At 41.9% G+C, this 14,514-nt stretch overlaps 1 protein-coding gene across 1 annotated transcript; it reads left to right on the forward strand.

The window, feature by feature from the left end:
• The first annotated feature begins 231 nt into the window (after positions 1–231).
• On the forward strand, positions 232–14,327 carry LOC120722361 (uncharacterized protein C8orf76-like). Its single transcript, XM_040013351.1, has 8 exons — positions 232–441; positions 1,089–1,190; positions 9,563–9,706; positions 11,211–11,261; positions 11,655–11,799; positions 11,924–12,053; positions 13,153–13,285; positions 13,834–14,327. The coding sequence occupies exons 1-8, from the start codon at positions 337–339 to the stop codon at positions 14,104–14,106; spliced, it is 1,083 nt and encodes a 360-aa protein (XP_039869285.1). The 5' UTR covers positions 232–336; the 3' UTR covers positions 14,107–14,327.
• The last annotated feature ends 187 nt before the right edge of the window (positions 14,328–14,514 follow it).

Below are 14,514 nucleotides of genomic sequence, written 5' to 3' on the forward strand. Positions count from 1 at the left end.
AAATGATGCAGCATCATCAGTGTATTTTTGCCTTAATTTCATTGGATGAATATGCAATTTGAGCACAGAGGCAAATACTTATCAAAAGTGGTCAACTGTTTAGATGGGAGGACACAATGGAGACTCACTTTTACATTTTACAGCGTTTGTCTGAGCCGCATGTTTGACACCACGATATGAATTCTTCTTTATATCCAAGGAGCTGAGTGGTTACTGCGTCATCAGCCGGAACCTTTCTGTCCGGAAATGATTCATCGGGCTGTTTAACCAAGCGCACAGTAGTTGCTGTATGGGCAGCCTGTATTTGTGGAGTAAATTGTATGTATTTAGCTCCAGATGGAGATATTAGGGAGCACGTTTGACGACTCGGTGTTTTCGGAGGTCAGAGACCGAGTGTGTGCGTCTCTGTCTTCTTACAGCGCCAAACTGTGTGAGCCAGAGGTGAGAGTCTTACACAGAGACGTTACTACATGAAGATAGACATGAAGGTTGTTTAGATTGTCCTTCGTGGTGAACACGAACACAGAGCGTTATGTACAGAACAAACACGGAGCTAAAAGACTAAAGTGCGAATTTCTATTGTAACGTTTACGATCTGACATGTAGCTCATACAGGAGAATAACTGTAACTATGGTTCGTCATTTTAAGCGTTTCGTGTCAAATTAGGCTGGTGATTACAGACACTCAGTTTTAAACACACAAATTAAAGGAAATGAAGTTCATGCTTCTAAATAAGTGCCCAAATAAGTACCCTGTGGCATTTCTAGAGGCCAGACGTCTCCCATGTTATTGCACTTGGCTGAGTCTGTCACATGTTTCGTTTACATGGAGAGAAACAAGCAGACAAATCGGATATCCCATCTCTGAATTAAGTGCGAGATTTCAATATTGCTCCTCTCTGATATTTGTGCTGCTCGCTGTAAGTTAAACTGCATTATTATTATTATGCTGACGTTTAAACATAGGTGAAGCTGAGTAGCTGCTGCATCAGAGCAAAAGTGGAGACATGTACTTCTCTGGCAGTGACTGACTGAGCAGCATCCTCTAACAGCTTTGTGCTGTGTAGTAAAGTTGTTCCTCTCTGCAGTGGTTTTGTGACAGTGCTGCTCTGGATACTGAAGATTCTCTGGAGAAGCAGAAAGTCTACAAGTTCAGAGGTGACCTGGCTGTGAGACAAGGAAGCTATCAGGTACTGTCACTCATTCAATTTAGTCTGTGCTCTCTTCAGAATCAGAATCAGAATCGTGTTTATTGGCCAAGTATATGTGCAGACACATACAGGGAATTTGGTTCCGGTAGATGGTGGCTCTCAAGCACAGCAATGTAAAACACACACACACACACACGTGTCTATATATACACATTACACATACATACACAAAGCTGTGTAAACCAACTATAAATAACGAATCTAAACTTATATACATAAAATACAGAAATGAATGAGGTGGAATGTCTGTGAAGGTTCTCAGTCATCCAGGTCATCGTAGTCAAAGGAGCTTGCAAAGAAAAGCGTCTGGACTTCTTTAAGTTGCTTGAAGACGTTTCACCTCTCATCCGAGAAGCTTCTTCAGTTCTAAGGTCAAATGGTGGAGAGTCCCAGATATAAGCCTAGTGGGAGTAACTCCCCACAGAGGGACAAAAGGACCCCCTGATGATCCTCTAATCGCCTGAGCCAAGGTGTGAAACTGGGTGTGGGTCCCAATCAGCCAGAGTTTTGGGTGAGTTCATTGTGAAACCTGGCCCCACCTTATCATGCGAATTCCTGAGATCAGATGGCCCAGGATGTGAGTGGGCGTTAAGGCGTCTGGGAAGGGATCTCAAAACTGGATTATAGATGGCAGAGAGTTGGTGTCGTAAACCACCGCCTCTGTTCAAAGATGGTCGCTCACAGTGGGCATAGATGGCTTCTTTCACTCCTCTTTCAAACCATCTGTCCTCTCTGTCCAAAATGTGAACATTGGCATCCTCGAAAGAGTAAGTAAGTAAAAGTAAGTAAAATTTTATTTATATAGCACATTTCTAGATAAAAGATCACAAAGTGCTTCACAAGGTATAAAAACAAAAAAACAAAAAAAAAACAGTCAAAAGTTAACAAAACGCAATTTTAAAAAGATGTGTTTTTAGCTGTTTTTTAAAAGTAATCACTGAGTCTGCAGATCTTAAGTTCTGAGGAAGAGAATTCCACAGTCTGGCGGCCACAGTAGCAAAAGCTCTATCACCCTTGGTTTTCAGTCTTGTATACTGAATAACAAGTAGGCCCTGATCACAAGACCTCAGGGACCTACTAGGGGCATAGGGCTGTAAAAGTTCAATGATGTACACTGGTGCTTGTTCTTGAAGAGCCTTAAATGTCAGAACCAGAATCTTAAAATGGACTCTGAATTCAACGGGGAGCCAGTGCAGCTGTATAAGCAACGGTGTTACATGAGAGTATTTCGATGTTTTGGTCAGAAGTCTTGCTGCAGCATTTTGGACAATCTGCAGACGCTCCAGGGAGTTTTTGTTTAGACATGTAAACAGTGAATTACAGTAGTCCAATCGTGATGAAATGAATGCATGAATAACAATCTCCAGTTCAGTGTGAGATACTATGGGGCTCAATTTAGAAATGTTTCTTAAATGATAGAAGCAGGACCGAACCAGAGATTTGACGTGGACATCTAGGGTAAGAGCAGAATCAAAGGTTACCCCGAGGTTCCTGATAGACGATTTCACAAATGATGAAAGAGGACCAAGAGCATTCATTATGTTAGGTACATGTCTGTCTGGAGCACATACAAGGACTTCAGTCTTTTCTTCATTAAGTTGGAGGAAGTTGTCAGCCATCCAATCTTTGATGGTTTCTAAGCACACATTTAGAATCTGCAGCTTAGAAACATCTTCAGGTTTAAAAGAAATATATAGCTGGATGTCGTCTGCGTAGCAGTGGTAGCAAATGTCCTCAAAGGGGCTCAAAATATGCTGGAGAGGAAGTAGATATATTAAAAACAATAAGGGCCCCAGCACAGAACCTTGTGGCACACCATAGGACAGGGACGTGGAAGATGACCTGTACTTAGAAACTGCCACAGAAAAGTATCGTTCATAGAGATACGAGGAGAACCACTCTAAGGCAGACCCAGATACACCAAGCCAGTATTTCAGCCTTTCAAGCAAAATATAACGGTCAACGGTGTCAAAGGCTGACGTGAGGTCCAACATTAGGAGTACAGAACACTTTCCTGCATCGTTTTGCATCAGAATGTCATTGGAAACTCTAAGAAGGGCTGTTTCAGTAGAATGAGCTTTACGAAAGCCAGACTGAAATTTGTCAAAGATATTATGTTTGTCCAAAACTGCTGTAAGCTGCTTAGCCACAACCTTCTCTAATATCTTAGCAATTAACGGTATTTTTGAGATTGGTCTGTAATTGCTAGTGAGAGATAGGTCCAGCATAGGCTTTTTTAACAGGGGGTGTATAACAGCAGTTTTAAAATAAGCAGGGACTTTACCAGATCCCAGTGAGGTGTTAATTATGGTGAGCACAGGGACCAATAGAGTGGAAGACATTTTTGAATAACGATGCGGGTAAAATGTCGAGTGAACAGGAGGATGCTTTGGTTGCATTAACTATTTTTTCCAGCTCTGATAGTGAGACGGGTAAAAAGCTTTCTAAAACGACAGGCCGAGCTGGCGTAGGAACTGACAATGCAGATGCTAATGGGGACAATTTTTTCCTTACATTACTAATTTTTTCTAGAAAGAAAGAAAGAAATGTTTCGCAGTCTTCAATAGAAGAAATAATGGCAGCAGGTGGAGCAGGAGTAATAATATCAGTAATAGTGTCAAATAATACCTTAGGATTACCTCTGCTCTTTGCAACCAGATGAGAAAAATAAGCAGCCCTCGCATCTCTAATTGCATTGTTAAAAGAGGCTAAAAGATCCCTTAAGTAAAGGAGATGAACATTTAAATGAGTTTTCCTCCATAAGCGTTCAGCTTTACGACAATCACGTTTTATGGAGCGGATGTTGTCATTTAGCCAGGGTAAGGACTTGGAAACAGAAACGGGTCTCATTTTAACCGGACAGATTTCATCTAAAATCGAAAAACAATGGTTATTAAATATATCTGTTAAGAAATCAACGCCGTTTTGCGGGGATAGTGTTAAATTAAAAGCATCCGAGAAATTCTGCGCTGTGGAGGAATTTATGATGCGCGAGATAATTGTCCGGTGAACAGGAGACAAAGGCTCATGAAAAGACATGTTAAAAAGAATACAGTGATGATCAGAGATAAAAATGTCCTCAGAACAGATAGAATCAATATTCAAACCCAAAGTAAAAACAAGATCCAGTCAGGGGCGGAGCGTGGGGGTGGCTTACTGGGCTTAAGCCCGGGTTGTTTTGTCAGAAGCCCGGGGTATTTTGGAGTGTAATTTTTTCATAGTTAGATGCCTGGCTGACAACTGTATAAAACAAAAAGTACACACAATATTCGAAGCACATAGTGCACACTGTGGGAATTTACGACTGTGCGTGAATCCACCCCCCCCCTCCGATATTGGTATGATCCGAGCTCAGACACTAAGCGACTGAGCGAGGGGGCGGGGCAGCTGCTGCGTGTGAGTCCGCTGTTGGAGAAACGGAGCCAGCCATACTAAGGAGAGCTTAAGTTTGACCAGGTACCAAAGCGAATCATTCGTACTGTACAAATAATGTAAATATGACGGTGTATCACGAAAGATTGATATCAAACTGATCACTTGACCAATATTATGTTACTCGCTCTTCAAGTGAATCAACAAATGGCGAAATGAAAAGCCGAACAAATGCTATTTTTTTAGAGTCTTAGCTTACGTGTGTTTATTTCATATTTTCAGTTCTTACCCTCCCCGACTAAATCGGTTTCAGTTATGTACTGAAATATAAGAATGGACATTCGAGGGTTCTTTCAAAGAAAAAACTCAGGTAAATGTTATTTTATATATTATGCTTTGTATGTTCAGTATATTTCTATGCAAAACAAGAGGGATTTCAGTACACAGCAGGATATTCACATTTGTAACCAGATATTTACACTTTAGAGAGAAAACAAAACATTTTTACTGTACAACATCAATTTAGAGTAAACTTTTGTTTTAGATAAATATTGAAACATCTTTTGAATTAGTTAAATGTCAGAATAAAGAGAGACAGAGCTTCTATTTATTATCACTTTCATCAAATTTAGGAGTACATATACACTAAGTTTATTGTTAATTAATAAGAAAACTCCAGACGATTCCATTCTGAGCTGAAGAAGCTTCTGATTGGTTAGTAGAGTCCATGTGAGTAAACTGGTGGCACACCTGTGGATGCATATAAGGCAAAACACAGAGCCTGTTTCTGTGACATGGGAACATCAGGAGATGTCAACCAAAACACCAGGAACAGAACTGTGGAGCTCCATAAGTGTGGCTCAATTTTGAATACAATTTGGTGCCATTTGCAATTAAGAAATACAGATAGTTTCTCTCTTTACTCTTAAAGTTAACAAATATGTTTTTATATTTATCTAAAAAATAAACATTTAGTCTGATTTGATGTTACAATTAAAAAAGTGTTTTTATCTGAAGAGTAAATATCTGGTTTCAACTGTATATTTAATGATTGTCAGCACAAAGAGGGAGAGAGAGGAACAGAGAGGGAGAGAGATGGAGAATGGGGACAGAACTGAGATGGAACAAGAGCAGGTGAGACACACATGTTAGTCAAATGGCTGTTTACCAAAAGTATCACCGTATCATAGGTCCTCATGTATCTCGTACCTAGTGTTTCTTTTTAGGTTTGTTATTTTTCAAATTCTATATTTATTAAGTTATGCAGGCTTGTTTGCACAACAAGGATAAATAATTATATAAACTTTTCTCAATCTAAATAGTGGACTTTGGTAGAATTAAAAACGAGTGTAGTGCAGGTCTATGATGATTTTTAGTGCTACTATCATCTAGTTCTGATTCTGGTTCTGTCTTGGTTAAGTCCTCAGTAGTCCTGATTTTGAACTGTTGTAGTCCTGTTTTAATTCTGGATCAGTTCTGGGTCTGGTTGAATTGGGGTTTAGTCCTCGTGTCTTGATGCAGCCCTGACCTTGTTCTGCCTCGCTGCTTAATTAAAAAACTAGTTTAAGGTGTCCTGCACATGTGATATATATTTTTCCCTATATGAAGTCATTCTTTTTTGAACAAAACTCAAAACAGAGCCTATTAATCTTTCAGTCATTTCTACCCCCCCCGAAAAAAAAAAAAATCCCACATGCATACTACCCTTTGGGCTAAGCCCCGGGTGTTTCAAATGTCTGGCTCCGCCTCTGGGTCCAGTGTGTGTCCTTTGTTATGTGTGGGGCCGGACACATGCTGGGTAAAATAAAAAGAATCCATAATGTTGATAAAACCTCTGGCAAAGAGGTCGGAGTCATCATCAACATGTATGTTAAAATCCCCAACTAAAAGCAGTCTGGACAACCTCATAGTAGAGGACAGGAAGTCGCTAAACTCCGCTAAAAACAAGCTATTTGGGCCGGGTGGACGATACACCACATCACAATAAAAAGGATCCTTACTTCCGATTTTAATAAGCTGTAATTCAAAGGAAAGAAAGTGTCCAACTTTCACTGAACGGCAGTTGAAACGGCCCTGAAATGCCACCGCGAGACCTCCTCCACGACCAGATCCCCGAGGCTGGCTGATGACGGAATAGCCGTTCGGGCACATTTCAATGAGAGACGAATAGTCCAAGTCCCGCTGCCAGGTCTCGGTCAGAAATAAGAAGTCCAGTTTTTTAGAAGATATAAAATCGTTAAGCACGAACGATTTATTAGACAATGATCGGGCATTAAAAAGCGCCATGTTCAGCGGGGTGGAAGCATCATTTTTGGCAGAGGCTCGAGTTAAAGGACGTAAATACTCGGGGTTTGAGCCTTCACGCTCGTAGATTCCACTCACCGAGGGGATGAAAAGCCAGTCAGCAGGAGAGTCTGGATGAACCCTTCTGAGGCAGCACGGTCTCGGAGAGCCGGGCCCTGCATATCCAAGCAGGGACGTGGAAAACAAATTCCTCTCCAATGAGCTGTTCTGAGCATAGGTAACAAAGCACGCTCGACATTGCTTTCCAGTCAGCCCCCGCCGCCAGAAAAGCCTAAGCTTCACCTGGATACCTGCTCTTCTTCCTCTCCTTCTCCATGGTCTGCGGGGAACGCTGAGGACGCTGGCCAAGAATCCAGCCACTGGCGGAGGATGGAAAGTGCCAAAAGAGTGCGGAGGAAAGTGCGGAGGAAGGAAAGTGCCAAAGGAGGAGGAGGATGAGACATCTTGAGCCATCATTGAAGATCGGATTGATAACAGCGTCAAACGATCATAAACCAAGGCAGCCAGTACATCATTGATACAAATAGAAAACAGCAGAGCAGAGAAAAACAGCACGACGACAGAGCGTGACAAACTGCACCCGGCAGCGGCAACGCCAAACACAGGCGCCATCATACCGGAAGCATACCGCTATCCAACCAGAAAGAGTGACCTTTGTCCTTAAGATGCAGATAGACTGCTGAGTCTTGTCCTGTGGAGGTGGCTCGTCTATGTTGTGCCATGCGCTTGTGAAGTGGCTGTTTGGTCTCTCCAATGTAGAGGTCTGGGCATTCCTCGCTGCACTGTACAGCATACACCACATTGTTAAGTCTGTGTTTTGGCGTTTTGTCTTTTGGGTGAACCAGTTTTTGTCTGAGCGTGTTGCTGGGTCTGAAATGCACCGGGATGTCGTGCTTGGAGAAAACTCTCCTGAGTTTTTCTGATACACCGGCTACATAGGGGATGACAATGTTGTTGCGTCTGTCCTTCTTATCCTCCCTCGCTGGTGTCTGGTCTTCTTTTCTGTGCCTCTTTGCTGACTTTAAGAACGCCCATTTAGGATAGCCGCATGTTTTGAGTGCTTCCTTTACATGTGTGTGTTCCTTCTTTTTTCCTTCAGGCTTAGAGGGAACATGTTCTGCCCGGTGGTGTAGGTTCCTGATTACTCCAAGTTTGTGTTCCAGAGGGTGATGGGAGTCGAACAGGAGGTACTGGTCCGTGTGTGTGGGCTTCCGGTAAACTTCGATGTTGAGTTTGCCGTTCTCTTCAATGTGCACAGCGCAGTCCAGGAAAGGCAAACAGTTATCCTTTGTATCTTCCCTGGTGAACTTGATGTTTTTATCCACAGCGTTAATGTGCGCAGTGAAGGATTCCACTTCTTGTGTCTTGATTTTGACCCAGGTGTCGTCCACATATCTGTACCAGTGGCTGGGTACTCTTCCTTTGAAAGAGCCAAGAGCGTTCCTTTCCACTTCCTCCATGTAAAGGTTGGCTACAATAGGTGACACGGGGGAGCCCATGGCACAGCCATGTTTTTGTCTGTAAAAGCCTTCGTTGTATTTGAAATATGTAGTGGTGAGGCAGAGGTCTAACAGTGTGCAGATCTGATCGGGTGTGAAGTTGGTCCTGTCCTCCAAGGAGCTGTCTTCTTGTAGTCGTTTTCTGACAGTCTCCACGGCCTCCGTGGTGGGTATGCAAGTGAAGAGAGAGACTACATCAAAGGACACCATGGTTTCATCTGGATCCAGGGTAAGTTTCTGGACCTTGTCGGTGAAGTCGGTGGAGTTCTTGATGTGGTGTGGGGTGTTCCCCACGAGAGGTGCAAGGATGGTAGCAAGGTGTTTAGCAATGTTATAAGTGGCTGAGTTTATGCTACTGACTATGGGTCTGAGTGGGACAGCTTCCTTGTGGATTTTAGGAAGTGCAATGAGGTGGAATGAATACTACAAAATGTACATAAGGTGCAGCTGCAGTCTGGCAGTGGGAGCAGTGTGACAGGTCAACTGTTAAGAAGGGAGATGGCGAGGGGAAAGAAACTGTTCCTGTGTAGGGTGGTCCTGGTCTGCAGGCTTCTGTACCGTCTGCCAGAGGGCAGCAGATCAAAAAGTCTGTGTCCAGGGTGTGAGGTGTGTGAGGGCTCTTACATCAAACACTTCCTCGGAAAGTTTCACTGGGACATGGAGGTCTATTGTAGCAGGTATTTGTATAGCTGATAAACCTCCTGTACAGCTGATGCAAACTAACAGGCAAATAAAAAAGTCCATTCATGACCATCACTTTGTTGCTTTATCAACAGCATCAGTATTTGAATATTTCTGTAAGACTGTTGTAAAGTTATGAACAAACAAGACTAGTTAGATCATTTTCATATTTCCAGCCCAATAAGTCACCCAAGAAAACAGCAATTTTTATAGTCCCATTTCACACAGCCAAAGAGCACAGATGTAGTCAGCAGTGGTTTACACAGCAGCAACATTTCCAGACAGCATGGAAAAGATTTCCTAAAATATTGACAAGAAATTTCTGTTTCAGTGAAAAAATAAAACCTACAGAAGCTGTTTAAGCGTTGGACCAAATCACACTCTGGGTTTGACTCTTCCTCTTGTTGTTGCTGCCACTCTCACTTTTCCACCTTAGCGTTTGTAATGTTTTAGAAGTCTTGTTTGGTTTCTTTTTGTTTGGTGTGTGTGGGTCAGAAAGCCTTGGAGGCATACAGCAGCTGCCTGCAGTGGATCGCTGACAACAACCTGACCATTAGACGAGATGTAGTGGAGGGGATGGCCCGATGCTGCACCAGACTGGGACAGAGAGACAGAGCTCTGGAGTTGGCCCAGTTACTGGTAATTCTTTACCTGACTGGGTTTTCCATGAGGAACAGTCAGAGTGAATACTGTCAGCTACCATGTGACCATCCTGTGACTTTTTATCCATTTTTAAAAATCTGTCTTCCTTAACAGTGACCCTGTCTGCACTATAAACTCTGAACACTGAGGGTGTGTTCCAAAAGTCCCTCCTATCTCCTTTTTCTAACCTCTTTTCCTCTTTTTTGGATTAAAGCATCGTTGAGGTCAAAGAAAAGTGGGTCGGATCACTGAAAAGCATTTAGGAAAAGAGAAGAGCTGTGCGATGAGAATTGGAACAACCTTACACCAGTCGGATGAAGAATGTTGAAACTAATTCGTGCAGATGGACTACAGAATACAGAATCTTATTTCACCACAATGTGTTTTAACCTCACTCTGCTTGTCATTTAAATGATAACAGCCTGTGAGAAATATCTCTTTGGAAATTATAAAGAAGGAACATTTAGGGCCAGATTTATTAACGTCATGCAGCACCACTAGGCCTTCTTTTGACATTTTAAAGGTGCATTTACACACGTGGTACAGTCACACAGCAACTGGGATGGACAATTTTTTTTCTTTTTTGTTTCTCTGCACATTGTACATGTCAGCTGTTCCACTCACATTTCAGGTTTATATGGTGGAACAGTTTGTAATATTATGAAGAGACTAATCTCTGCTGCTTTTGGCAGAATGCTGTTTTTTACTGAAGTGAACTCACTGCATCTTTGTAAATAAATTATAGTTCATTGTGAGTAGGTCACCCTGCAATTGCGGCATCACAATAATTCGCTCCACTTAGTAAAACTGTCCCATAGCCTATAAAATTAAACCCATCTTTTTGTCTTATATTAACCAGCTGTGATCCAGGGGAACATACTTCTTTTCCCCTTTTTTAGGATTTCTGTGACTGCAATAACATTCCATCCCCCCCTTATACCAGCTGACCTGAAGTAAAAATAAATTTAAGACAATCCGAAAGTCTTCAATACAGCAAAGGACGAGCTCATAATCTTTACAGAGTTTACATAAATCCATGTCCTTCATGCCATAATCTGCTGATATAGTTTTACATTTTAACAGCAACCTGTTAAAGTCACAGCTGAACTCTGAACATCACACAGCTGGATTAAAAACTACTTCTTGATGAGTTGTTTCTTCATGAAGTATAAAATACAGTTATAATTAACATTTCCATGATCGGCATCACTTTGTTTATAATGTCGATTGTTTTCATTAACAGTCAGATGGTCTACCGCTCTGAATTATGGTATGCCATCTTCTCCCCTTCATAAAGGATGTTCCAGTGGATCCTAAGGAAGCAATAAAGGAAGGATTGAAGAGTCACTTTTCTCACTTCGGACCTTAATAAGCAAAATGGACTATTGGAACGCACCCAGAGTTTGTCCTCAGAGGCTAAAAGCCTGCAGACCAGATTTAGTGTGAACTGGTTTAACTCTAATCCGGACCTGATAGTAATATGTACGTGATCTCTCTACAGAGCAAAGACGCCTCCAACACCTGTCACCTAACCAGCCTCCTGCTGCTCAAGGTCAGCTTGAAAAACACACACACACACACACACACACACACACACACACACACACACACACACACACACACACACACACACACACACACACACACACACTAGTGATTTAGATTCACCAGTTTAGTTTCCACTACTTGAGAGAGAACCCACCCTGACACGGGCAGGACATGTGAACACAAAGGCCCCAACCAGATGATGGATTCGAACCCATGACCTTCATGCTGTGAGGCAACAGTACTTTTTAGAAATCATTACAAATGAGTAACTTAAATATTGAAGAATCAGTTCCACTGTGTTGCTCCCAGTATTCCTAACACAGGCGGCCTTTTCACCCTTTTCTTGCTCACAGTCCCAATTATTCTGTACAAATCTAATGTTTACTTTTTCTCCAAGGTCAGCATCTATGAGCAGTTTGGAGCTGTAGGATCAAAGATGTCGTCTCTGCAGCAGCTGTGTAGCCTGCTGCCCTTTAACCCCTGGCACTGGTTCAGCCTGGGACAGATGTGTTTGCAGCTGCTGGACAGAAACAGAACCACAGGTAGTGTTTCTTTAACTTCCTTCTTCAAGTGTATTGCTATGTTAAATGAACTCTGTTGTACTTTTTTACAGCAGGTAATCAAAGATATAACATTTTCCCTTTGCTGTATTTGTGTTTTTCAAAGAATCCTCCTCCTCTGAGAGCTGCAAATCAACAGATGAGCAGGAGGACAGAGAGGGGCATCAGGAGGAGACCGCAGAACTCAGCGAGGACAGAGTCTGGCTCAAAGCTTGCACTTGTTTCATCAGGACAAGGTACAACATGTGACTGTGACCCCTGTATTTACATTCTGTATGTTCATATAAGCCAAAACACATGCCAGCTTCACAGAAGCACCAGCTAAAAATATTCAGACAAATTGTATTAGTTAAAGTTTTCTTGAAAGACGAGCTGGGCTGATGTTTGGTGAATGACTGGAGTTTGTGAGATTAAAATAAGTAAAAAAAAAATCGTTTGAACATAAAGAAGTAATGTGTCCTAGCCTCACTTGTTTTAAAAGCCATCACAGTGAAAGAAATCGTCAGCCTAGATCAGCTGTCTCAAACTTACATGCGCTGTGCCAGACACGTGGCAGCACTTCTGCTATAATTTTGTTCGTATTTAACAAAATAAAAATGCAGACATAAGTGTTCACATTAGTTTTTGACTGCTAGTGAAAATTGTTTTCTTTACAAATAACTCTCACTGAACTAACACGGCCAATCCCTCAGCATGTTTGTCTTCTCTGCTCATATTGCCTTCATAATAAATCATTTTTTGCTTTTTAAAGAACTTATTTTAACATTGCACTCAACAACAAACAAATCCTTCCTAACAAAAAAACTAACTTCAGGGGCCAAATTTCATCATAGTTCTTCATGCCAAAATACGGGCCGCAAGTGCCCCCCTGGCTTTGTGTGAATATAATGAGATATACAGTTCTTATCCTAACAGTGAGCAAGTTGCTGGATTACAGTATCCAAAACAGTTAAGACATAACTCTTACTAAATAAAATATACACAATATGACAACACAAAATAGGTCAAAAAGGTGACACTTACACTAAATAACAACATTAGTGAAGTAGAAAAATAATGAAAACCTACATTTAATACAATACAGAGCTTAATATGTAAGATGGTAACAAATAAATGCAGTTATTGTGGTGTGAAGTGGAGCTGAAACAGGTGACTGTCCAGTAAGTGGTGCAGAGTGTTGTATGGATCCTTTAATTATCCACAGCCACAGTCTTTTGGATGATGTCTGTGCCAGCTGTCAAAGGTTTAAGCATAAAAAAGACCAAGTATAGACCGATAATACAGGGTATAATATTAGATATAAGAGTACTCACATTGTCTTGCTGCCTCCTACAGACTCCTGTTGAGGATCCTACGACAGCAGCAGTCCTCCTTTGTGCTTCAGCGTAGTGAAAGAGTCCTACAGATGACAGAAGAGGCGTTACAGCGGCTAAACCCCAAACAAGAAACCCTGCAGGCTCTCACTGAGGTGAGAATCCTTCCTGCACACATACTCTGAAACCAGTTTTTATAGTCCCACGATTCTGGTCGGAGGGGTTTTCACACACCAGACTTGCTCCTGTTGAGTTCGTCAAGATCCTGATTGGGTGTCAGTGGAGGTGGATAACATAAGCTTCTGCTAAATGTTGACTGGTTGACAAGTGGGCTTGATTAAAGAAAGTGGTGACAGTGGATTTACAGGAATATGGAGAAGTTCAAAGACAAAAAAATGTCATGAAAAGCAAAGACAGTGGCTGTAGTGGACAGCTCATTGTTTTTAAGACTCTGGTTTGCTTCAGCTCTTTGTACACGGTTGGCTGGTGGACCAACAACAGCACGAGCATCAGTGGCCCACAGACCGTTTGTACCACATACTTTAAAGACTGCTTCCATCTGGCAGCTTGGCTCTCTGCAGGCAGACGGGACATGCCGTCTAGCTGGACTACAAGACCTGCTTGAGGAGGCTTAAATTCCAGGCAGTTTGGGTTAAATTGGCTCATTTTTACACACCAACATTATCTCTCTTTGGTCTTCCAGGTGATGTCAGAGGACCTGATCCCAGAGAAGATGAGGGAGGACTACCAGGATGGGGAGAGCCTGACCAGTGTCTCTTTGCACAGCTTCAGACAGCGCTGGTGGAACAAGATCTTACTGACAGGCGTGTTAGAGACTGACGGGCAGCAGCATGAAACACAATATCCTCATGCTGCAGTGTTGACTGTTTACAAAGGTGAACACAGACAGGAAGGAAGTGAAGAACCAGCTGAAGATGGTTCAGACAAGCAGCACAGTGAATGTGGTCGTCATTAAGCCTACAGACTGAACCTTCACTATTTCATCCACTTCACGGTGATAAATATACGGCAGTGCCTCTGATCTGTATCAAACCATGAAACAAGTGAATTATTTTAACTGCTTCATTTTGTGCTTAACATGTTTAAAATGTGTAACATCTCTGCCAAAGAGGTGATGTTTTCTAACAGTTTTATGTTGTTAACAATCCATTAAAATTTGGCTTACATCCATCAACATCTTCAAGGTCAACTTCATGATTTATTGGTTGAAAACTGACAAAAACTGTGAGACTGTGATTCCTACAAATGTGGTGTATACTGTCAGCATATAGAAAGTAGCACGAAAGGATTTAAAATATCTTCGACTGACAGAATTGATAGCTCTGCATGTATATAGCATTGTTATCTAAAACTGTGTTTTTTA

This window comes from Simochromis diagramma, unplaced genomic scaffold (genome assembly GCF_900408965.1).
Source record: "Simochromis diagramma unplaced genomic scaffold, fSimDia1.1 OVJJ01000618.1, whole genome shotgun sequence".
Classification (NCBI taxonomy): Eukaryota; Metazoa; Chordata; class Actinopteri; order Cichliformes; family Cichlidae; genus Simochromis; species Simochromis diagramma.